We start from the raw sequence: 26597 nt of genomic DNA on the forward strand, positions 1-26597 counted from the left end.
TCAGTGTTGAATTCAATATTTGAACATTGCAAAGAAAATTTTCGAATTCACTAAGAACAACGAATGAATGCTCTACGCCTGTTAAAAAAAGTGGGGTTGAACATTCGCTTTTTTGATGTAATTGCACAGTAATACCATAGGAATTTAGGAAATAAAACTCAGAAGTACATTGCAGACAACTTTAATCACGTTCAAATAAAAAAGAAATGCAAATCATTCAACCGCAATATAGAGCGGCAAAGCGTCTTCTAACTCTTTTCTTCTCTTCTAATGTTCTGCCGTAGTCTGTGGCACGTACGAGAAGATGATTGTAGACTTCTCTGGTATTAGAACGTCGCCTGTGGGCACTATTTCAGCATTGTTGTAGCTGTAACAAAGATATAGATTAAAAAATTGAAATTGACGAGCATAACTATTTTATAGAATAAATGGAAAAATACGACTATATTTTGTGTCCTTTAAAATTACATTATAAAAAGGCATGTGTAGGCAGATATTGATTACCATAAGAGGAGTATTTATAGCTAAATCATAATATTATAGTTGATGAGTCTAAATTTTTTTGTGAATATGTGGATATGTTTTTCAAGGAAAGTCGGCAATTTTATTCTAGGAGGTAGCAACGTTGACAAGTGAGCATTTTAGTATAGTTGGTTCTTTGATATGCTGTTCCTCTTGCTATTTCGGTTACAGTCCGGGCTGTCTGGCTGGCCGCAGTGGTTGCGTTTATTAGTGCGCATCTTATCTGCACAGGAAAATATCCTTAATTTAAAGTCATTTTTTAACGCGTAATTTTTAATCGTTTGCCTTTAGATAGATCCATTAGACATACATTTTTTATTGCAAGACGTTTTGTTCGTTGTTAAATAGGTGCCAGACGCAATTTTTATTTCAAAATAATTAAAATATCATCGAAATAAGTGAAATTCCATCAACATGAGTCCCAGTGAAGGATAAGTAATCACTGTGTTACTTATACTATATATAATATTCATTTTACTATTTACCGTTTTTTTGCAACAATCTACCATATCGCCTCCTTTTTCCCAACGAACCTCAAATAGGACGTTAATGTAAACTTGATAAAAACCAAATATCATCAAGAAATTAAAGACTTTTTAACGGATTTTAAACGCGATTTATTCATTGTATTATTTTCTCAAGTCTTTAATTTCAAAATGTATAATACTCGCGTAAAATCAAACACTAGAAAATACAAATATCATCAAATTCATATTTATACCCAAAAGTGTAATAAATATGAAACCATCTATTAAAAATATTAGTTTACTAATTATTCAATATAAGTATTAAAAAAGGATAATATAATATAAATATTAAAGTTATTACTTACCTTTTAAGCGGAATCATGTTGATGTAATTTCACTTATTTCGATGACATTTTAGTTATTTTGAAATAAAAATTGCGTATGGCACCTATTTTACAACGAAAAAAACGTCTTGCAATAAAAAAATTATATCTGATGGATCTATCTAAAGGCAAACGATTAAAAATTACGCGTTAAAAAATGACTTTAAATTAAGGATATTTTCCTGTGCAGATAAGATGCGCACTAATAAACGCAACCACTGCGGCCAGCCAGACAGCCCGGACTCTAACCGAAATAGCAAGAGAAACAGTATATCAAAAACCCAACTATACTAAAATGACTTTTTTTTAAACGTTGGTAGCTCCCGTACTATTTGTTTCTCCACACAAACAATAAGAAAAATGAAGTAAAACTTTCGACTAAAAAAAGGCAAATTCATTATCATAATATATCAAAATGTATTAATTAGCACAGTCTTTAATAAAGAAGTAAATAAGAATAAACACACATACCCCGAAGCCTCTTTAGTACCAGGCGACAATAAATGCACAGAGAGTTGTTCGGGCAGCGACGCGAGCGAGGTGAGGTTTGCACGCGCCGACACGCCCGCGTTGTGCACCGACACGTAGCCCGTGTGACCCGCCTTCCATCTGTAACATAAAAGTGTATTTATGAGTTTAGATTTTGTCTATTTATGTCTTATGTTAAATTGATATGGTTCGAGAATTGACAAACATATAATACTCGAAGGACCATTTTTTCAAGCAAATCAATTTTCGTAAGAAAATGTTTCCAATAGATTTCCTTTGTACGGAAAATGTTATTTTTAAAGTTAAATTTCTAAAGGGAAAACTATTAAGTTATTTTACTGAAAAATTGGAAATCATTTATAATTCTGCATTAAAGACTAATTCATTAAAATTCAATTAATTTTTGCTATCAGCAAAAGAAAAAGCACACAATAATATAGTTATTAAACATAGAAATAATAAAACAAAACTACAAACCTAGCACACGCGAGCACTTCGCCCGTGTTGTTGTGCGTGGGCGCCGCTTCGATCACGTAGCGGCCGTGCTCTATGCTCGCGTCACCGCGTAGTGTGCTCAACTGGGATAGTAACTCCGCCTGGTGGACGACAATATAATAATTATATTTTATTCTAGTACTATAAATACGGTTTATGAGGTGAGGAATTTTGGTTAATTAAGAATAAAGACAGCCTACAACTAAATGGCAGGATATAAGTGCAATTGACATTAAGTTACCCAATTGATAGGTCTGAAATAAGATAGGTTTACGGCACGTACATAAACGTGCGCAAATTTAACAAACAGTCTCACAAACTAAGCAATTTTAATGAATTTCTTTGTAATCGGGGTGTTTGTCTTCTAAATTTAAAGATATTAGCACTCACAGCAGTAGAATTGAATTCCGGTGCGGTGAGCTGTTCCAACGACAGCACAGGTGCAGCTGGGAGCAGCATGCTGAAAGCGGCCAGCTCTAGACTTGGTTCTTCTGATGTTAGCTATAAAGACACACATAGAAGCATTATAATTTTAATTCTACATGATCTTGATCAGCTATAGTTTGGTTTGAAAGTCTCCTATGAGAGTTAAGGTAACCTGGAAGTTTTCGGCCAATATTCTATAAGATCTTACTGAAATATCCAGCACTGTACCATTATTATTGAGAAAAAAAATGCAGCTCCCTTACTAGCAATATTTTTCTCCTAAAAACCATCACTGTAGTGTATCTATGAAATAGATATATACATTGTCTCACATATCCCAGTGGTGGGGTTAGATGGCCGATCCCGGATTGGAATGGACGAGCGCCCGTACTATTGAGTGTAGGAGTGAGCCAGTGCCATTCTACATATATACGTACTGTAACTACAGTACAACCAAGCACCACCCTTTATTAAAACGGTATCGTACCTGTACGAGTGGCCACCTCGGCAAGCGTTCCCTCAACTGTGCTGCAGCTGTAGCAGCAGGTTCCACGGGTATTGGCGCGGAAGCGGCCGGCCGCAGTGAGCTCGTGTTGCGGGCTAGTAGGTACAGCTCCGGGCGACCGCCAGCTTCCGCGATTGTGAATACTGACTCATCTGCAAGTGATAACAGAAGTTAAGAAATTATACACACAAATAACTTTGACGTGCCAATAGCTCTCACAATCGTGAAATTAAAAAAATAAGCTAGTCTCTCTATCGTAAATGATCAATTGAAATAAACGAATCAAGTAGCAGTATTGTTCAAAGTCTATAATATTGCTCATTAGAAAACTCTGCCTAATACACGCGTAGGCAGAGTTTTACTGGAGACAATTTTTTAAGCGTCATTGAGTGAGTTTATTTGTTAATAATTGTACGTGTTATGTAGGGTTATACAAAGTTTTTTGAATTTATTTCACGAATGCTGCGTGTGGTCTGCGGCCGGCTGTGTGCCTAGTGCAGTGTGCAGTGTAGCGTGTCAGTCACCTGCGGCGAGGCCCCGCACGAGGTGCGCCCAGTGCGCCAGCAGCTCGTCGAGCGCGGGCTGGTCGGTGGTGTGCTTGTGGCGCCAGAACGCGTGCTGCGTGTGGTCTGCGGCCGGCTGTGTGCTGTGTGCAGTGTGCAGTGTAGCGTGTCAGTCACCTGCGGCGAGGCCCCGCACGAGGTGCGCCCAGTGCGCCAGCAGCTCGTCGAGCGCGGGCTGGTCGGTGGTGTGCTTGTGGCGCCAGAACGCGTGCTGCGTGTGGTCTGCGGCCGGCTGTGTGCTGTGTGCAGTGTGCAGTGTAGCGTGTCAGTCACCTGCGGCGAGGCCCCGCACGAGGTGCGCCCAGTGCGCCAGCAGCTCGTCGAGCGCGGGCTGGTCGGTGGTGTGCTTGTGGCGCCAGAACGCGTGCTGCGTGTGGTCTGCGGCCGGCTGTGTGCTGTGTGCAGTGTGCAGTGTAGCGTGTCAGTCACCTGCGGCGAGGCCCCGCACGAGGTGCGCCCAGTGCGCCAGCAGCTCGTCGAGCGCGGGCTGGTCGGTGGTGTGCTTGTGGCGCCAGAACGCGTGCTGCGTGTGGTCTGCGGCCGGCTGTGTGCTGTGTGCAGTGTGCAGTGTAGCGTGTCAGTCACCTGCGGCGAGGCCCCGCACGAGGTGCGCCCAGTGCGCCAGCAGCTCGTCGAGCGCGGGCTGGTCGGTGGTGTGCTTGTGGCGCCAGAACGCGTGCTGCGTGTGGTCTGCGGCCGGCTGTGTGCTGTGTGCAGTGTGCAGTGTAGCGTGTCAGTCACCTGCGGCGAGGCCCCGCACGAGGTGCGCCCAGTGCGCCAGCAGCTCGTCGAGCGCGGGCTGGTCGGTGGTGTGCTTGTGGCGCCAGAACGCGTGCTGCGTGTGGTCTGCGGCCGGCTGTGTGCTGTGTGCAGTGTGCAGTGTAGCGTGTCAGTCACCTGCGGCGAGGCCCCGCACGAGGTGCGCCCAGTGCGCCAGCAGCTCGTCGAGCGCGGGCTGGTCGGTGGTGTGCTTGTGGCGCCAGAACGCGTGCTGCGTGTGGTCTGCGGCGGGCTGGCTGCCGCTGCCCGTGTGCGGCACTTCCGGGGCCAGGGTCACGTTCACCACCAGCTCGCGGGCTTTCTGCAACCTGGAGACAGACAATTCTATTATATCAAAAGATATATCGACCTAAATATCAATCAAAGACACCCGGACCACCTTTTTTTAATGGAGAAATCTTGCAAAGATACCCCCATCTCCAGGGCCTTTGTTATGTCGGATTCCTACCGCCTAAAACCCCACTCCGAGAGGTAACACTCTGTAACACCCCGACATGCTGCTTAGGGCGGAACTGCGGGAACTGTTCGTACTCTAACGGACCACTTGTTCGTCATTACGATCATAGTGTTCTGAAACTCACCTAATACCATCAGCTCCAGCTTTCATCCAGATCTTGAGCACGTCATCAAACTTGTTGACAACTGCGGGGTTGTTAAAGTTAAGCTGCGGCTGGTCGGCTCCATACAGATGCAGGTAGAACTCCTTGCGTTTTTCGCTCCAGGACCATGCCGGCTCATTTTCTGTTGATACCTAGAAATATTTTTGATATTATGAGTGATTTAATGGGAAAACAATTATTATAAGGATTCCTTGTTGATTTTTAATTTTTATTATTATCTTGTATTTTAATTACCCAAGCATTAGGTGGTTTTGGTGTACCACTAGGCTCATCCGCATCATATTCCTTGCTTGACTGCCAAATGAAGTAGTCCTTGTATTCTTCTGAACGGTTCTCGCTCAGTTGGAACCATTTATGCGATAGGGGCACGAAGTTTGCTGTCAGGTCCACTATCACTCTGAAAATAAATTTGCTGATTAAATATATGTTTCAGGATTCAATTCCTGCCAAATTTCACTATTTCTGTGTCAAGTTTATTTATACTATCTGTACATTATAGATGTATCCGTCCGTATGATCGTGTATCACACCAAATCTAAAAAATGGCTAATAACGACACTAAACATTCTTAAATACAAAATCACATGTGACTATAATACAATTTTACTCACTTAACGCCATAAGACTTGGCCTTGGCCACGAAGTCTTTAAACTGCTTCAAACAGCTGGCATTTTCATTATCCAGTACTTCATACGCATCCTTACAGGAGGATGCGAACACTCCGGCCACTTGCGCGTCTTTGAGCAGCTCCAGGTTTGGCTCTATTGTGGTATAGTCCTCTACTGATGAAACGTCTACTATCGGGCCTTTTTCGTACCTATACATATAAAATCATGAGCAAATTGCTATTCCTCACAAGAGAATGAACGCAAAAATTATTAAGTAGAACTTAGTCAAAAATTAGAGCCAAGTGATAGACAAATTCGTTGTGTTGTTGTTATTGAAAGTCACAGTGGATAATAACTACAATTTTTTAATTTATGATGAAGAGTCAATTATTTTCCGGGAATGGATTGAATATTGCTGATCTAAGTTATTATTTATTTATAGGCAGTACCTATTATTTTGTGAAAATGATCGAAATAAAATATCCAACGTGATATTGACTAACCATTTGACAATTACTTCAGCCAGCAGGCACAGGAGTAAGGCATACCACATCATAACATCTTACACCACTATTCATTTAAACATTATTTTGCCATCAATTCTTTTTCACTTCAAACAATATTCTTCGACCAGATTGGAATCTAGCAAGAACATTTACTACATATAAAGTGATTTCGTTTATGCAATTATGGTATTAAAATAGTCTAAAAGGGATCAAGTAAAAAGGTAGATATTATATTACATGATGTAGCAGTGTAGTAGAAAAATACCCACGTCAGAAATTCATAACTTCTACGTGTGTTTTCCATTTATATCTGTAAAGATGGTCTTCTGAACTAATGTTATAGACTATGGATGTGAAATAGGAAGAAATTTTTTATGTTCTAGTCTGAATCTAATTTCTATCAAACATTCCTCTACTGACCAAGTCCTTGGCGGCGGCGGTGCACACTTGGGCGCCTGTACAATGATCGCGATAGCTCCGGCCAGCATGCACAGCCACATGGCCCAGAACAGTATGAACATGAACCAACGCAGGCGGATCCAGAACGGGTCCTCTGCGTACTTCATCAGCTCCTCCTTGGTCAGCCCGGTGAATTGCTGCACAAATTAAATGTGGCTGATGTATTTGCTGTTCGTTTATTGTAACGAGATGTGCTATATCGACGATGGCAGATATTGAAGTGAGAAGGGGACAATTATGTTAAATTAAGCAAGGTTTTTCTTTGATGATAGCATATACGAATTAACCCAGATAATGTCTAACTAAAAGTTCAGTTTCATGAGCATCTGTCTGATAGTGACGTCATACCAATGAATGAATTGCATCGCTAATCACAACGCGCCAGTTCGCGAACAGATATCACCAGACCAAAGGTCAGCTCAACTGATTGGATAGGTTTGTAAATAATTGGGACTTAATATTGATTTAACACATGGCTGCATCCGAGTTTAACGTACTTTATCTTGTGTAGAGCAAACAATCATTTATTACTTAATCTTATGTTTAATTTCAATTTACTTAATTTCCTTATTAATAAATATTATTTGAATTTACGAAAAATATAAGATAATAATTGTAAAATGTCAATATTTCACATGAATAATAACATTTGACATTATCTGATGTGCTATTGCCAATTTTTTTATCATTATTTACTGAATACCTATATAGAGTATTATACATGTGTATATACTCTTTACATTACACTACGGCACTTTAATTTATTTATGCCCGGTTCCTATATTTGAAAAACGATCCGTTTTAGTTACGAATAGTAGTATAATTAACCAAGCGTAAGCGAAAATCGTTCCTATAAAAAACGTCTCGTCAAGCAACTTACCGACGGCTTCCTACTAACGGATGGGAGGGTTACTATCACAGAACAGTAAAAACAAATAGAAGTGCTATAATGTCATAATTAGTATGAAAACCAGTGTCGCCAAACACACACATTTAAACCGATAGTTATACAGTACACTACAAGTAAACTATGCCTTTGATTGGACAGCTTAATTTGAGTAAAAACTGACTTAGGTTATAAATTCAGCATTTCAATATGTACCCTAACGCACCCTGTTACGGTTTATTTTAATATAACATCCCTATGCATATTAGCTGTTTTGTTTCTCTTTGCTCCGAAATTCCAAATTCGAAAAACATTCAGCTACTCCACAACAGAGGGCGTTAGTTTTCGATAGATATAACTTTGAACCTCAACACATAGAAATAAGGTTGAAATTTGTGTCACTCTACATTAATGACATTGACTTGATATTAATCTGATGCTATGCTCTAAGGGATGTCAACCTTGTTATCGATAATTCACAAATAAATATTTTTTGGTGCATTTTTTTTTCTTTCTATTATATGAGTATAGTACAATGTGCCACATTTTGGAGTATGTTTATTACTACTAAGTATGTCTTTTCATATTATTATTATTAAATAAAAAACGGAATAGAATAGAATAAATCTATATTTACAAAATACAAACAGAACTTATGCATAGCTTAAATCTTGGAACTGCCGTAGATTTGATGTATCGGCGGCCTTTGTTAGACTTCTTAGCGCTGTTCGGCATCCAGTTAACTCGTCACGTTGCATTTATCCATTTCTCTTTTAAATTAGCCTCTTTGGGAAATCTATAAATAAATTGGATAAATGAAAGCTAAGGAAAATAAAATAAAATTTAATACATATTTATAATGTTTGTCTTTTCTAAAGTATCGATACTGTCGATATAAGCTACAACCATCACTAAACCGACATTCGTTTGTTTATTGCAATAATATTCCAGAAAGTCTTGTTTGCTGTTCAATCTATATTAGTACTAATTTCTTATGGATTAAGGTTCATTTTGACTTAATATTTTTATAAATTTTTGACAAATTACGACAAGCGAAGTTATAACATAAAATATATTTAAAATAAATTAAAATAAGACTTACCGATGGTATGAAATGCCTCCATTGCTGATATTATTTCGTCTGCTATCATTTTTCCACTCTAATACCGAACAACACGCCCTAATTAATGAATAAATATGGAAAAAAGGTTTGACAGCTGACAACCGACTCGAATATTTTTCTGCGCACAACTGAGACCAAGTAAGGTGATCTTATCTTACTAGTGACACGTGGGCCACGCCCACATCGCACTTCTATTTAGTTTTTACTGTTCTGTGGTTACTATTAACGAACGGTAAGCATATTGTATGGAGAAGACAGTTTATCGCGTTCCTATAAATATTTGTAACGTCATTATGCTGTCAAAGTTACTATTCGTATAGCATTTTGTTTACCCGTCGATTTCGGGCGGTTAAATTCTTACTATTTCATTGTTTCCGCTTCAATATCGAAATGTGGAGTTCAGATAGTGATAAAGAAGTGTTTAATATTATATCGAATTTCGGGAGAGGATAGTGGGCGTGAAAGAGTATAATTATATTATAGAGAAGGAGTGGATTTTTTTGCGACCCTGGATTCTCACGAATTTCAATTGAGATTTCGACTTGATAAAGAATCTGTTGAACAATTACTTCTTGAAATTTATCCAGACGTACGAATAAAAGGAGCCAGGTTAGTTTAATGGAGGCATTAATATTATACCAAACACGTCTAACCTTATTACATACCTAATTTATGTTGTCATTTCAGGAATCATGGGGTATCTCCATAACATCAATTACAGTTGACGCTGAGGTTCTATGCTTTAGGCACAATATCGATATCAGTGGCAGACCTATTTCCCTTGGTCACGGCATCACGCGTGAACGGGTGGACCGATTTCGATAATTATTTTTTTTATAATATTCCTTGAAGTACGAGGATGGTTATTATGGAAAGAAAACATAAACATGTACCAAGGGCGAAGCCGGGGCGGACCACTAGTATATATATATATATGTCTATGTTTGCAATGTAGAAATCAATTTTTTAAACATTGTATTGTAAATAATAAAAAATAAATAAAAGTACATAATAAAATGGAATAAAAGTTTTATTTCTTTATTACAGTTTAATTTTACATAATAATATATGTAACTACATAATATATGCTAAAGAACTGTCCTGTGATTCTTACGCGACCTCCATTGATTATCATCTTCTATATTATATTCCTTAACGCTGTAATAGGCTCTCTGAACTAAATACATTTTTTACATAAGATTTACATTTAGCACTAACAAATTCTTTTTCTACCGTATGTCTAGATATATTGCTTAATAATATACAAAAATTAATTAGTTATTGTGTGTTCAGTATTTCAATTATTTCTTCATAATATTTGTCCATCATCCTTATTATGTTTGAATTTTTTGGCTGAAAATAAAAAGTTTTCCTGGTATTTGACCACTTTTTGCATTAAATGTGTTGGTCAACGAAGTCCAACATTCATCCTTTAATTTATTAGTAGAAGCATTAGTCTCCTTACTGGTTATAATTGATCAACCTCGTCTTTACTCATAGCCTTCTTCGATTTCTGTAACAGAAATACCTGTTTGACTTAAGAGTGTCCGAAGCAAAAAGTAAGCGGCAGACGATTTTAAAGAAGAAATATAAAGGCGTACTTACCGGCGTAATATCCATTTTTAATAAATATATAAACAGTCGTCATTGTATTGTTATTCTTTAATTATAAAACTTGACAATGAATCAACAATGAATGACAATAATTTGACAACTGACAAGCAATGCACGCGTGCGCGAGAAAAACGTTCCGTTTTTGCTTTCTGTGTAACGCATTAGGTTGTTTAGAAGGAAAATTATCACACAGATGTCTACAAATATATAGTTCTTTAGTATTAGTTCTTTATTAATAAGAAACTTTATTCTTAAAGTTTATAATTCGGCTGTATATTTAACTTATTTTTTCCTGAATTTTGTGTAATTTTAATTTCAATTTGGCTTATAACGAAACGCACATCTGTGAGTGAAGAGGGCTCGGTATTTTTATGACCTACGGATGTCCGTCGATAGCACGTCAAGAAATAAAATTGTGGAACGGTATTAACGACTCGTAGTTAGTTCTAGAAAAACGGATAGTAGCTTTGATACTATGACGATCCGTTGAATATAGGAACCGGGCATTAATCAAAAACTAATCTACATTCAAAGTTAAAAGAACACTTTTTATAAACCCCGGCCTAACTCATTACAGTTGCAATATTGATGGACTTGTGCTAGCGTCAAGTCTTATTATTTTCCTTCAGATCAAACATAGAGAAATCCCGCCATGTTAACCCTGTTATTAGGATTTTTTTATCTATAAAATTTCATCGCATTAATTCCTCAATCACCTAAGGCTAACTTACGCGTTTATTGGCATCCAGTTCAATCTTCGCGTCTCCATTCCTGTGGTCCTCCACCACGTACTTGGCGTCTGCCATGTCGACCCTCGTCACGATCTTGGCTTCCTCCTCCTTCGCCAGAAGCTTCTCCTCAGCACCGTCGCCGGATACTTTCTCCTTAGACTTGTGGAGACTGGCTTTGGATGTACGGAACTCTGAAATGGCATTTAGAACGTTTATAAAAATGTATGCAGCTGCGTTTGGCGAATTTTAGTGTTATGATAAACGTGTTCTCGACAGTTCTAGGTATACAGATATCAAATAAATTTCGTATAAAATATATTAAAGTCGCTAAAAACAATTATTTCTCGTAGTGGAATAAGATATCGATGCATCCGTTTCAAAGATCAATTTAACTTCAACCATGAACAAAAATAAAACTGCAGAAAGAAAAAACAACAGGGAAAATAAGAAAATACATTTTTCTCTCTATTTTCAACGTACAAATTGTTCTTGTAACTGCACTTAATAAAACAATTTACCGACTAGGTCTTAATCAATTCAATTAGATAATTGCCCATCACAATTTAAGAAAATTCTTGCTTACAGTTTCAGATGTTGTTGCTCTTATTTCGTATGGATATCTCCACGATATCTCACATTCCAATATGTATTTTAAAACGTCATATATAAAGACTAATCGCAAGTGACCGTGACTATAACCGAATTCTTCAGCTAAATTATTCAATTGCCTCGCGAATATGTCCTAGTGGTACATTAATCAGCTTAAGTATTAGTATAACGATATACACATGAGACCAAATTGAATGCACCTTCCAATAGATTTAAATAATAACGGTGATCACACGCACTGAGCTACCTACTTAGAAAATACCTTACTTTCTATTTAATTAATCATTACAGTACCTATGCATCTGTATCTAATTGGTTTTCCAATCTTATTTATTATACGTTCTTAAAATATGTAACTAGTAACGTCTTCGAATTCATAAATTAATTAACAAGTTTACTCTATTTATATACTCTATTGACCTAATTGCGGTACACGTACATGTAATTTAAAAAGCACAATTTTATCAGGTATTTGTATGTAAAAATGGTATAATACAGAGACCTTGACATATCTAATATTATTTAGTACGCGTATAAAACTACAAGTAACCGTTACCGCTCTATTTTTGCGCATACGCACAAACACCGGGACGTTAGTACAAGGGTTCTAACAATGAAAACTTGTCTCGGAGAAACTACAATGCCAGCTTTATATTGACTTTACTGTTCAAAATTCAACCTTAACGTTTAGATAATAGAATTGTTATTGGTAGTAATCGCACAAGAACGCGACCATCTCATTAACGAGATCGGCCTAATTTGTTGAAACTGGAGCCGTAAATGGGTAAATTATCGTAACACACGTCTTATGACTTATTTTACATATTTGTCACATTCATTAATTATTTGTCTACACAATATTTACTTTACGGAATTGAAAATATCCGTTGGAGATCAATTTACGTGTTGAAGTTATTTATCAAAACTTATGTGAGGCATCTTTAAATGGGTACCCAACCTAAGCCACCAAATAAATCCGTAGTAAATTTCTGTGTCATGAAGCTGCGGCAAGAAATGCTCTTCAAAAATGTTGAGCATTTCTCCTCTCTTCCTCTTTTTTCTTTAAAATTTGTCAGTTCAGGCAAAGTCGTTAGCAGGGTAGCAGTTTGTAGATAAATGGCATAATTTCTCATCACAGTTGTATATGAATGAGACGTGTGCTACGTGCATTTTGTGATTTTCTATAGTTTCAAAGATTTTATCAGATTATCAGATCACATTATAACACATTTAAATAGAATATAATAGTTATCTAGATTTAATTTATAAATATTTCATTAAAAAAATACTATGAATAACTTTCTAAAGAAAAGCTTGTCGCAAGTTTTCAATCATGTATCTACTAGTCTCTTGCCTACGTAAGCAATTATTTACAAGAATAACATTAAACACATTGAATTATTATTATGAATTTATATTAATTATAAATACAATTAAATATTTTCTTACATTTTAAATGAAATTAATATCGCGGCCCTCAAATACTGAAAAATAACACGTCTACATCAACATAACTAAACGTATTTACCAAGGAATGTGCTAGCTAAGATTATATTAATCAATTATAATAAAATAGTAAAGAAAGCTTACATTATTCAATGCAATATGTACTTCCGTGTACACACGTCCGCACTACAAAAGTCATCACTCCGTACTGCCCATGCTATGTGGTCAACGGCCAGTTAACCTGGAGAGATTTGCGATGGCACAAAAACCGAACCAGCGTCCAGCAAGCTTATAATATACTAAATGCATTTAACACTAGCTTTTGCCCGCGACACCGCTTATGGCATAAGCATGGGCACTGTCCACTGACAGTATCCCATACACTTATGGGCAGTGCAAATTCATGCGGTTTTTAGCGACATTTAATTAATCCTGATACTTTGAAAAACTTCGTTTCAATTTTGAAACCTCAGAAATTCTATCGTCTACGTCTGATAATTATTACTAAACTAACTAACTATTAAATTTACCGTAGGCAGATGATTACAGAGAAATGTAGTGAGTTTATAAAGGTCTATAAATCTTGAACTCAAAGCGGAAAGGAAACCCGTCTTAGGAAACACGCCCCAAAAACTAGTAATTTTAAATTTAGGGAACAGCTGTATATTTATTTGAACCAGTCTTTTTTCAATGACGAATGCAGATTTTACATTAGTTTATTCGGTTAGTATGTAGGTACCTTATATTTATCCTATATCAAACAATTTAACCCATACGAGTTATTGTAAGTAAAACCTTAATTATATTTGACCGACCATAAAATTTCGGTTCAAATTAAACCGATCTCTGATTGTAAAAAGCTGGTTTGTATCTTCCAGGAAAGCTTTGGGAATGCAGTCGAGTCGGTGCCCCGTCGACTTCTTGCTTCGTAATTATTGGCTTCAAGTTCGGTAATAAGAAGTAATATTTTATCATGCACAAGGCATTGAATATGCTGAATTTGCTTAAAAATGTAATGGAGCCGTGTTGGCAAATGTGAAATGCTAGATCAGGTGTGACGTATGGTGGAGAAATGTTATTGTTTCAATAAACATATTACATAGTATGAGCTACTTAGATTTATTGTATAAAAAAATTGTTATTGGACGTTTGTGCATCTATCAAAATTCTTTCGAAATAAGGGCCCGATACTACACTACTAGTTTTAACAATAAAAAAATACAGACCACTTCCAGAAGTGTTCGACGCGCGTCTGCTTAATGTATGTTCAATAACCAATTAGGTAAGTATATTATGCAATTGCGACACATCAATCGCTAATAACTATGCATGTTGCACTTTCTTTAAATGGGTCGATGCATCCGTTTAAATCTATGACTTGCAGTTCAATAACTCTGAATCTCAGGGGAAAGACGAGTTATGCCTTTCACCATAGAATACGTTTCACCATTGATTTTCTATACCGTAAGTATTAAGCATTCACTTTAATTAGATCGAACCTTTCACATCTATTGAGAATTCCGACTGAGGCCACGTACGTAATTCCCTATGGGTTGGAACTTGGAGCTTAGGGACATCAAATTAGGTCTTCGTACATGCCATGAAAAATTATCGTTTTCTATTAGGCTTCATTAAAGATTCTACACATACCCGTGGCCCTGTCGTTGATGCGGCTTGACGGAACACAGTGGGGTTTTGGTCGGTAGGAATCCGACATAACCCACGGCCTCTTCCCCGGAGGCCGTGGGTATCTATGCAAGATTTCCCCACAAAAAAAAAGGCTTCATTAAAGAAGAATGTAGATGTATGTCGTAACTACCTAACTACTCATAAAAGTCTAATCTTGTAAATGGAATGTTATTCTTAATGCATTGATGGATTCCAAAGGCTTCGTATCAGTATGCGATATTATAACAGAAGCATTTACCTACCTACTAAATTATATTAAATAAATCCTCTGTAGTTTATTTGCTACAATAGTTTACATAATATCTATTAAATATAGATATGTACCATAATTTTCGTTCAAAAACTAAAACATCATGCCAATATGTTCTCTAATTAGGAAAATTACAACATAAGAAAAACACAAAAACACCTGATAACCACCGTGAAGTTATGAATTTTAAACAATAGTTAGGTAGCATATGTTTTTACATATTTGTAAAAACAAAATAACAAAAGGCACCCGTAAGTTATTGTATGATATCGATATATTTAAAACTAGAGTTGCCCTGCGGTTTTACTCGCAGTGCTGCACTCCTGTTGGTCTTAGCGTGATGATATATAGCTCATAGCCTTCCTCGATAAATGGGCTATCTAACACCGAAAATTCCTGAGATTAGCGCGTTCAAACAAACAAACTCTTCAGCTTTATAATATTACTATAGAATTATAGATATATTATTATAAAATCGACACTTATAAAAATACGAGTATTGTGGATTTTCACATATTTATCAAGACGTGTATTATCAGGGCCGTCTTAGACTATGCCGGGGCCCTTGGGCACACAAGAATTGGGGGCCCTTTGAAATATAAAGAAATCAAACTAGGTACGCAAATTTTTTCCCACAATTATATATGTTTTTGCCCTAAATTGAAACTTAAAGAAGTAATAAGAAAACTTAAAGAAAATTTCTATGTAAAATTTTTGCTCCATTTTTTTATACATTTTACAAAAAAAAGTTACTTCTGACCAATGTTGTATTATAATATGGTCTTTTGAGGAAACTTTTTTTCCTTATTTTTTTTTATATAATTCATTTGAAACGCTGCTGCTGTAATGGCGCTCCAAAGTTGACTTTAATTAAATTTAATTAAGAAATATTTTAAGAATTACTTTTTCAAATTACCTTTCTCTTTGAATTTATATTTTAGGTTTTATGGCACTCAAATGCTTTATAAATAAAATATAAATTCAACAAAAAAGGTCGTGTTCCATCGTTACAATATTGTATTCACTGAAAAGTGCTTCAAATTGGTTGAGATGGTTGTTAAATCATCTCAATAGATGGCGTGCGGTGTGTCCCTTAAGACACATAAAACTGAAGGAATAGGTAGAATAAATTCGATTGCTCCGGCGGGTCACGAGTGGCTGAGTTGGTCAAGCATCCGCCCCGGAATGGCGCGAAGGATGCGGGTTCGAGTCGGTTCGGTTCTTTATAAATTTATACCTTTCTCTTTTTCAAATTTATCTTTTTAATTTGCATCTGGATTTTTTCTTTAGTAGCCGTTTCATATTGATCAAAATTATTGCGTGCGTTATTAACATAATTTATTCAAAGCCTAGGCAAATGGCAAAAGTCAAAACGTTGTCATCTATTCGTATAGAAATGGTCCGGTGTGAACAGAGTTCACTAAATTCTAGGACCTTTAAAACTACAAAATTTCATATCCAGCAGAAAATTAGTAAAATTGTTCAAAGGAATAAGGATTACTAAAAATAAAATTCAAAATTAACTGTCATTCCGGTACGTGAATTAAAAAACATACCTATTCCAGGTTATAAATAAATAAAAAAATAGGTGATTTCGCGATTTATACTGAAACGATAAGTTTTATCATAAAATCATTTAGGTGTGAAGTGATTTAAGAAACCTGTGCATATTATAAGGATGGAATGAGTTTATAAATCGTTATATCTTAGAAAATGGTAGGAAGCTACATCTTAGGAAAATAAAGTATTGATTCTTTTGTATAGATAATTTTATGATCTACAATTTGGGTAAAAGTGGTTATATGATAAAACTTACCGTTTCGGTAAAAATCACGAAAAACCTATATTAGCGGCCTTCACACGTACAGTTTGGAATGCCGTTCCTGGGACTGCGCGCCAATCTGCGGATAAGTCTGTGTAGATTCGACCGCGCGCTGATCTGTTCTTCTATTTTACGCTATAAATGTAACTTCAGTTTGAACCACGGTTCAAACTATCTATTACGCTTTCCTGCAGATAAAACTGTACGTATAAATGCTTTTCGAGAGTTTGGATCGCAGTTTGGACTGGTGCGTGGAATGTCTTACATTTTAAAAGTTTTCTTTCAGTTTTGAACTAGTAGAGTAGAAATGGATGCACGTCTGGTGATAGCATTAGCTGGTTTCGTAGTGGGTTTTAATAATAATGTAAAAAGGAGACGTGTATGGGTTATAATATAAATATAATGGTTAATAAGGTATAATTATACCAAGTTTCATCGAAATCGAACCGTTAGTTTTCACGTGATGCCTTCACATACAGACAGACAGACAGACAGACAAAAATTTTTTTAATCACATATTTGGGTTTGGTATCGATCCAGTAACACCCCCTGCTATTTATTTTTTCAACATTTTCAATGTACAGAATTGACCCTTCTACAGATTTATTATATGTATAGATTTGCCATAAGCATGGATGTTCCCGATTTAACCTTATAAAACCCGTCACTGCTTCCACGCTCCAAACCGCCATTTTCTAATATTTGCATCCACACGTGGCATCCGCGGAAAACTATAAAGATATGCGTACGCATCGACGCAACGCATCAAAACTGTCACGCCACCACGCGCTCATCGCATCTATGATTCCTTATTCATTGATCTACACGCACGGATCGGACGGCAGGATGGTATGGCGCGGGGTGTTTCGCGCGGTTTAAACTGTACGTGTGAAGGCCGCTAATATCTGTTGACTTTTAGGAAAAAATTTTTTCGTAGTAACAGAAGGTCGGGAAATTTTAATATATTTTTGAAGTGAAACTTCTTTAGGCGCGTTGAGAGTAAAATTTCAAGGTTGCATCATAACAATACCGTAACGTCATGGAGTAATTCAACGATTTTGGTATCTTATAATCTTGCCAAAGAAGTGGGCTATTTAGCACCGAAATAATTTTTCAAATCGGACCAGTAGTTCCCGAGATTAGCGCGTTCAAACAAAAAAACAAACTCTTCAGCTTTATTATAATATTAAGTATAGATTGTGTTTTTAATAATTTCACCAAATTTCGGCTGGATGGGAATTTTGGTCGTGGTCGTCGTCGTCCTTGGTAGTGTGACCGAAACATTAGCAAAACGTCATAAGCTTATATCAATTAGTATCAATAGTGGATTCTATTCTCTAGCGTTTCTGCCACTTGTCTAGAGGCCCAGAGATTAAAGTTTTGTCACAACGCCCTTGTATGCTATTCTGTAAACTTAGACTTGTTAGTAATTTTCATAAATCTCAAAATAATTCAAGTAAAAATATATTATACTAGATTTCCGCCCGCGGCTTCGCCCGCGTTTGCAAAAGAAAACCCGCATAGTTCCCGTTCCCGTGGGATTTCCGGGATAAAAACTATCCTATGTGTTAATCCAAGTTACCCTCTATATGTGTGCTAAATTTCATTGTAATCGGTTCAGTAGTTTTTACGTGAAAGAGTAACAAACATCCATACATCCATACATCCATGCATCCATACATCCATACAAACTTTCGCCTTTATAATATATTAGATTAGATTAGATTAGATTACGTTAATAAGTAAATAAATAATTCGAGTAAATGTTAATTATAATGGTGTTCGAATCACTCGAATTATTCCATGTAATAACCTTGTAATAACATAGATGTTTTGATTCGAATAAATCTGAAAATGATCTGACGTTCTGGCATTAAAAAGCTGTATTGCTTTTTAATAAAATATTTTGAGATTTATGTGAGAAAAATTGTCAGTCCTACATCTCCTCCAGGGGGGCCCCCTGACGATGGGGGGCCCTGGGCACTGGCCCCCTGTGCCCCTATGGTAAAGACGGCACTGTGTATTATTGCTGGATGGAATCTCGAATTTGCGTCTTCCTTGTTCTCTTTAAATCCCCTCAATATATCACGTCACGATTCGAATTCCTAAGGCGTCTCTACAATAAAGCTAAATTTACGCATTCGAATCCCGCTTCACGATATTGTCTTGTAAATAAGTGGTTTCGAAGTAATTGAACCGAATGTCATGTTATTATTGTACATTAGCTAGGAAGCTTAGATAAAAACGTTGGTTAAAAATTAAATAATGATCATGGGCATTAGATAGGTACCTAAGTGCGAATTTAAGTCCATTTGTACTGTAGAGTTACCCATATTTTTACTACACATTCAAATATCTAAATTACTAAAAAAATAACTGTTCCCAATTTTCTCTCTTCATATTATTCATTGATACGGTAAAATAATAAATATATTGTTTATTTTGAATGTAACAGACACCAATAGCATTAAATCGCGCTTACTCATTAACTCAAGTATTTTAACCAAATTTGTATTGTTGTGTTTTGTTTACGAACGAAAACGGAATACAAAGAGAATGAATAAGCAGTTTCAGGTTTGAATTTTGATATTGACAAAAAAGCAAAAAAATATAAAAAAAAAACATCAATTTTAATACCTACCAACATACTACGAATATTAACATATTTTGTGTATCGAAATTACAAAAAATAATATAAAATCTAAAAAAACGTTTAGGGGAGAGGGGGGCATAATGGGGACGTTAAGGAAAATACACAGTAACATGATCAACGCAATGTATTTATTAATTAAAATGAATCACAACACTTTGGTTACTTATTAAACTATCATTTGGCATAGAATTTGGTGATGTAAATAATCATATCACGTTATAATTTTAATTTTTTGAAACTATTATGAAAACCCCATCGTGCCCCAGGGTAGGGGCAGAATGGGGTACGTATTTATTTTGCGTCACAATACAAGCACATGTGGATTTCTTCTGTATTGTCGTCATCTACACCAGCACAAGATATATGAGCCCACCGTCCACATAATTGACAAGCCACCCAACCTTCCGAAGACCTTAAATAGTGTGGTTCCCGTCAAGGCAGTACATGCACAATGCACATGGTATCCTCGTCGGTATTCTCTTCAGAAGAGTCTTTTTGGGTCTTCTGTTTCTTAGAGTTCTTCTTTAACTTGGGGTCATTTGGATTAGAACATTTCTTCGTTCTCTTAAATTGTTCTCGTTTTTTCTAACATAACGGGATACCTCATCGTACCCCGTAGCCATGTCCCCGTTATGCCCCAATTCTCACATTATTTTAAATAACAAATCAAATAAAATGAGTGAGGGTTAGGGTGCCATCAGACAGACTGCATCGCAGCAACTGCGCGCGGTCGATATATATAACTGCAAGCAGTTGTGTGTTCGACTTCATGCTGTCATGATATCAACTGCACGCAGTCGGCTGCAGTCGAGTGAAGTCAATATCAACTGCATACAGTCGCGCGTTCAACTTCGCGCGGTCGGCTGAAGTCGGGTAGCGTCGCCGCATGCTGTCCACCGCTACTGCATACAGTTAGTGTGCAGTCAGTCAAAGAACCGAACGCAAAATAATAGCAAAATAATATTCCGTATGGCAAAATAATAGCAAAGGATCAATCCACATTCGTGGTGTATTTTGCAGTTTTTTAATTCGGTTATATCGCCGGCGGCGGCGGCGCCGTAATAATATTAAGAGGCCTACACCACCGATACTAGCGCCACCGAACATTTTATTTTTTACTCGGCTACTAGCTCGGTACTTTGCTAGTATATTACTTGTAGTATTTTTGGTATTACTTTTCACTATTCTAACTGTTCATTATTCTAGAGAACTTTTGATTACCGCCAAAAGTGGCCACTTTTGGCGGTAATCAAAAGTTCTCTAGTTCGCTAGTTTCGGTGGTGTAGTCGCCTTAAGAGACGTAACGTGTGTGCTTCCATTTCGACGTCAAACCTTACACTAACTCTTGGCCTACATGCTTGGTTTCGACTGCGTGAAGTCGGACCCGACTGCAGACAACTGCGTGCAGTTGAGTATAGCAACTGCGTGCGGTTACTAATGCGACTTCGTGCGGTTGTTGTGTTGCAGTCTGTCTGATGGCAGCCTTTGAGTATTTTTGTTCAAAACATATCAATAAATAACTTATCTGCAATAACAAAGTAAATACATGATAGTAGCAACATAAACACTTACCATTTTATAAGCGTATTCATAGTCACTCAAAATTACATGAAATTACGTTGAAAATCGTTTTTCCTATTAAAAATCAAACGTGCGCAGCCTTTCGCCGGTCACTTTCAGACTTAAGAGAGATACAAATTGGCTACCTATTAGCGAAAACAAAACACATCTAGACCATATAGTTTTCTGTAAGTGTGGATGGCCCCGTCGTGCCCCGCGTCCCCGTAATGCCCCCCTCTCCCCTACTGTTTGAAAAGGTCTTAAACAAAAGGTAAGGATAGAAATTAAATATTAATTTAAAAATAACCTTACCTAGGTATATAAGTTTTTTATAGAGCTTCCTTTACTAACATCACTACATCACACACGTTCGTCGTTCAGACACTGAAGAAATGAATATAGGTATCTAGACACGCGGCAGCGTGTCGAGCCGAGTTCAAGCGAAGAGAACTGGCGAGCAGCAGCCGTGTGTATATTTACACGAACCATTTCGAGCCACTTTTCACCCCCTTATAACTCGAAAACTATTTAAGTTAAATAAACCAAATTTGGTACATATCAAGAGGACCTCAAGATAAACAAGAACCTTAAATTTCATAAATACAGATTAAACAGTTGCGTAGATATTAATATCCAAAAATCGCAATTTTTAAGACTGACTGACTTATAGATATATACAAAACCTAACCCACTTCCAGATGACCTAGAAAGTTCAAATTTTGTAATCAACTAGGTAATAGTGAGTGTACAAAGGAAAATACTGAATTTATTTGTATTTAATTTTTTTTTCAATGACATTAATTTTGTTTGTATGGAAAAATGGAAAAGTTTAAAAAAATAGAAAATAGTATATTCACCTTACTAGTCTTAAAAAATAGATCAAAACTAGTCAGTGGCCGAAAGAAATTTTGAAATCCATCAATAAATGACTGAGATATAGATTATTGAAGTTTACATATTTTAGGACGAAACATCTGTAGATTCGAAGCGCCTCTGACATCACACTCACTCGCGCTCAACTCGCGCTATGCTAGTATCGCTAGGGCGGATTACTTCGATTGCATGATTTCTTTATTCAAAACTGTTATTAAACGTAAAATAAAAGAAAATTGTAATAAAAATATTGCTCATACAGTTAAAAATAATATATAATTTGACATATTCACATTTATTTATTCTTTATTTATGAGTGTTTAGTTTAGTTTTAATTTTAGTGTAATGGAAGAAGGCTTCGTCGAAGGTCGAAATGATTTAATTTGCGTAATATCGCGTCGAAGTGAAACATCTTTAGGCGCGTTTAGAGTAAAATTTCAAGATCGCGTCATGGCAATACCGTAACGTCATGGAGTAAGGCGACGATTCTTCTACAACGATCTTTGCATCTTGGTAATAGTGTGTGTACAAATTCACGCTGGATGTTAAGAAAATCATGATATCTTTTAAACAGAAAACGAGTTTAAAAATTGCAGATAATGACGGGGCAATGTGCGCTGACATTCATAACATATAAGAAAATAATACTAAACAAACCATACAGAGAAACCGCAAGAAAAAATAAAAAAATCGTATATAAAAAGTATTATATTCATAAAGTAAATCAAATTTGCAGAGTAATTTTCTGTAGGTACAAAAAGTAATGATATCCCACCAAAAACATAAATTATGTAAAAATTGGAGCCGAGTTCAATCGTTGACTTAATTTGCCAAAAAAAGAAATGAGATCTAAATGTGTGCCAAGTTCTGCAGACAGTCCAGAAATTTATTTACAAAGATGTATTAAGTTCTTAGGTTGACTGAAAACTCAATTGTTTTATTTTCCCTTAGAGAACAATGTTTATTCCAAAATATAACTTTTTTAATTTGAATAATATAATTATTTTCACAAAGCAAACAACTAATGACCTATTGAACCCCATAATTTGATGAGGCTAGTTTTACATACCTACTGTTTATATTTTGTGAGGTTCTAAAAACTAGCCTAACATTTTAATCGAAAGTAAAAAATCATTATCATAGGTACCTACATCAGTCATTTTGAGAAAGCCACGGAGTCGAGACGTACACGATCGCGGTGCGGTGTGACGAAAAATATACTCGTCATCGCCGTTCGTAACTTTTTAACCGACTTCAAAAAAAGGAGGAGGTCATCAATTCGGCCGGTATGTTTTTTTTTTATGTATGTACACCGATTACTCCGAGGTTTCTGAACCAATTTACGTGATTCTTTTTTTGTTCGATGCGGGATGATGTCGAATTGGTCCCATAAAAATTTTATTCGGATAGGCCCAGTAGTTTTTATTTTATGAGCATTTTTGTCTGTATTTGTAAATGTTGCAAGTGCAAGTTTGAAGTCGGTTGTTTTTAACGCAGTTATCACTTGTAAGAAAAGATATTCATGCCATTTTTGTAATCGATAATTACAAAATTGTACCTATAAAATCTATTTTTTTAAAGAGAGAGACCTTATAAATATGGAATTTTAATTAAAGAAGCAGTTTTCTCTACTTTCCCCCGTTTTCCAACTAGTGTCCGAGCTCCGAGTCGTAGTGTGGATCGCGTGCGCCTGTAGTGAGTATAATATTTTTTCTTGGCTTTCTTTGTGATCCCATTTAAATGTTGTACAGCTCTGACCATTTTAAGGCGGTTTAATATTTTTGGTAAAAAAAAATTATGTTAAGAAATGAATCTCTACTAATATAAATGAATAAATCTAAATGTTTAGAAATCTAAATGAATAAAAATAAGCTGAATATAAAAAAAACTCAAGTGTAAAAAACACTAGCTTTCAAATAAATAAAAAATACAATAGAATGAACCAGACACCAAACTCGAAAAGCTCTGAGGTACGTACAGATCTCAAAAAAAAAAGTTAATTTGTAATTTTATTGGCAAAATGATATTTACAACAATTCAATTCAGTTCAATCGAAATGAAAACCAATAAGTTGTAAGAACTCTTGAAGTGGCTAAGTGACCTATTTCTTTCATTTGTTTTGTATCAAGTGGACAAATATTTACTGTGCTTCTCTTTTGATGGATGCTAATGATAGAAGCTTGAAATAATAATACAAAAGTATAAAATAAAATATTTATTTCTTTATTTTTTACATTTTGACATCACTCATACCATACCGCCATTGCTAACTTTACCAAAATAGAATATAATATAAAGGAAATAAGATGCTTGATATAACTGATCTTGATATAACTGACTATAACAAGATCGCTATTAATTTAAATTAAAAGTTATGACCATAATCATGTATGAGACCAGTGAACACTTAGTGCCCTTACGCACTAGCGGTTAACCGCGGGGGCGGCTAACCGCGCGGTTAGCCGTTTTCCCATTTTAATATGCAACCGCTTTTATGATTAGTGCGTACAATCATAAGCGGTTGCATATTAAAATGGGAAAGCGGCTAACCGCGCGGTTAGCCGCCCCTGCGGTTAACCGCTAGTGCGTAAGGGCACTTAAGAAAAATACATACATACTAATTTGTGTAAACTGATGATTGATAATAAATTTAAATTAAAAAGACAACATGCAGTCAATATTTTAAAAATACTTTCCTTAAAAATACTTCAATCACATTTATACTTAGGTACATTACAGAAAAATAATAACTATCAGTCTTATCTATTGGTTTTGATTTAGTTTTTCTAAAAATTCTTGAAACAGTCTATTCCTATCCCTCTGTATGCTATTTGATTCTTCGACTATATTTATTAATCTATCTAACTTCTCTTCGACCATCCGCTGCCTGTCTCTTAACTCAAGAGTCACTTTTCTGAATTCCGCATTACGTTTCCGCAACAATCGTCTTTTAGTTTCCTCATTTTCACCACTAGAAGGTTCCCCGTTCTCTTGAACTTCTTCAAATTTTGATGTAGACCCAATATTTCTCAGCACTTTCACTATTCTATTACTCATACAGTCTCTCAGCTTTTGCTGTATTTCAGGCTGATACTCCCCATCAATGCTATAAATTTCTTCAAAAATATCAAAATATGGCCATTTGAATGCAGTCACACCGTTCCTGTTTTTCTTACGTAGTAGTCTTATATAAGTTTGCTTTAAATTTCTAAACTTTTTATCACAACTGTCTGGACCTTTACCCACTTCGTTAGCTATCTCTATCCACACATTCTTTTTTCTAATTTTAGGATTTCTAAACTTATCTATATTCTGTAAATACAATGTTAACATGCCCAGAGTACTCTCATGGTCCCAGTGATCATCAGGATCATCTGGTGTCTCCATTATGTCTGATTGATTTAACTGCATGTATGCACCATCAGCATCTACATACTCTATTTTAGTTGCTGAAAATAAAATCTCTGGTCATAATTATTTTATATTCTTTGTGACTACTGGCTTTGATATTGAAAATTCAATTGAATTAATTCTCTGCAATTGTGTTCAGTAAACCCCTCTGTCCTCAATTGGTTTATAAATACTTCCTGGTATCATACAATGAGTCTATCTTCATGTGGTAACACTTGAACAGATTTAATATAATATATTTGCGAAAAAACTTTCGATGTCTGATGGTTGACAAAAAAAGATGCAAAAATTTACTTCGTTGCATCAGTCAGCGGCTTGACGACAAAATGGCGCTGCGTGTGGCGATGTTCGTCCAATAAAAGCGCTTTATAAACCGTACGAATTGCGAAGTCTGAACATGTTGCTTTATGAAAATTGTGCGAATTCAGAAATTGATTGAAGTTGATAAATTTTTATTACAAAAACCGATAATAATTTGACGAAAATTCTTAATTATTAACAGAAACATGAAATGTAAAGACATTTTTTTTGCATTTTAGTACGCGAATATTTTTTCACACTCAACATAAATTAGTCGGGTTATAAATGACATTAATTTGTCAAAGCAATGTCAACGATCAGCTGTTATCTCAAATTCCGTCATTGTTTCATGAATTATGATAAATTTGGTATAAATTTTCGATTAGCAGGTTGTTACGTAATCTAAATTATGTATAATAAATTCAATAATACAAATTCTGTAACCTATGAAATAAGTGTAAATTGATTTTACTCAATAAAACTATGATTATCACGTTACATGAAGTTAGAAAGCATTTTATGAGAGAAACTGAATGCTATAAATGCAAAATATAATTAAAATATGTAGGTATGTATCGTTACCTCCATCATTATCTGGTAATGGCTTGTATGAGGCAACATGATCGTCTTCTTTCACTTGTCCTCCGTCTATAGACAGATGATTTTTCCGGCCCTCCGACATGGTTGATGACTTCTTCCAAACCGGTATAAATTACTTTCACTAAACCCAATGTTATTGATAAGTTTAATCAGATTTAAATAAATTACAATTTCACTTTCATGATATCCATAAGGCTCGTAGAAGC

General features: G+C 36.0%; 1 protein-coding gene and 1 long non-coding RNA gene across 5 annotated transcripts; both read right to left on the reverse strand.

The window, feature by feature from the left end:
* Positions 1-165: 165 nt before the first annotated feature.
* Positions 166-26595, reverse strand: LOC123699781 (neutral and basic amino acid transport protein rBAT). Of its 4 annotated transcripts, none has more exons than XM_045646806.1 (12): positions 26374-26595; positions 11179-11369; positions 6786-6961; positions 5862-6068; positions 5485-5647; positions 5212-5381; positions 4748-4938; positions 3270-3439; positions 2747-2857; positions 2339-2457; positions 1844-1981; positions 166-367 (listed from the first exon to the last, which is right to left on the reverse strand). In XM_045646806.1, the coding sequence occupies exons 1-12, from the start codon at positions 26471-26473 to the stop codon at positions 268-270; spliced, it is 1836 nt and encodes a 611-aa protein (XP_045502762.1). In that variant the 5' UTR covers positions 26474-26595; the 3' UTR covers positions 166-267. The 4 variants fall into 4 exon arrangements, with proteins under 4 accessions (XP_045502762.1, XP_045502763.1, XP_045502764.1 ...); XM_045646807.1 differs by lacking the exon at positions 26374-26595 and adding an exon at positions 21520-21579; XM_045646808.1 differs by lacking the exon at positions 26374-26595 and adding an exon at positions 21526-21572 and having other exon boundaries at positions 11179-11371.
* On the reverse strand, positions 10236-10479 carry LOC123699796. Its single transcript, XR_006752565.1, has 2 exons — positions 10439-10479; positions 10236-10346 (listed from the first exon to the last, which is right to left on the reverse strand). It is a non-coding gene; the product is annotated as an uncharacterized LOC123699796 (long non-coding RNA).
* Positions 26596-26597: the final 2 nt, after the last annotated feature.

The sequence above is a fragment of the Colias croceus genome, chromosome 18 (genome assembly GCF_905220415.1).
Source record: "Colias croceus chromosome 18, ilColCroc2.1".
Taxonomy (NCBI): Eukaryota; Metazoa; Arthropoda; class Insecta; order Lepidoptera; family Pieridae; genus Colias; species Colias croceus.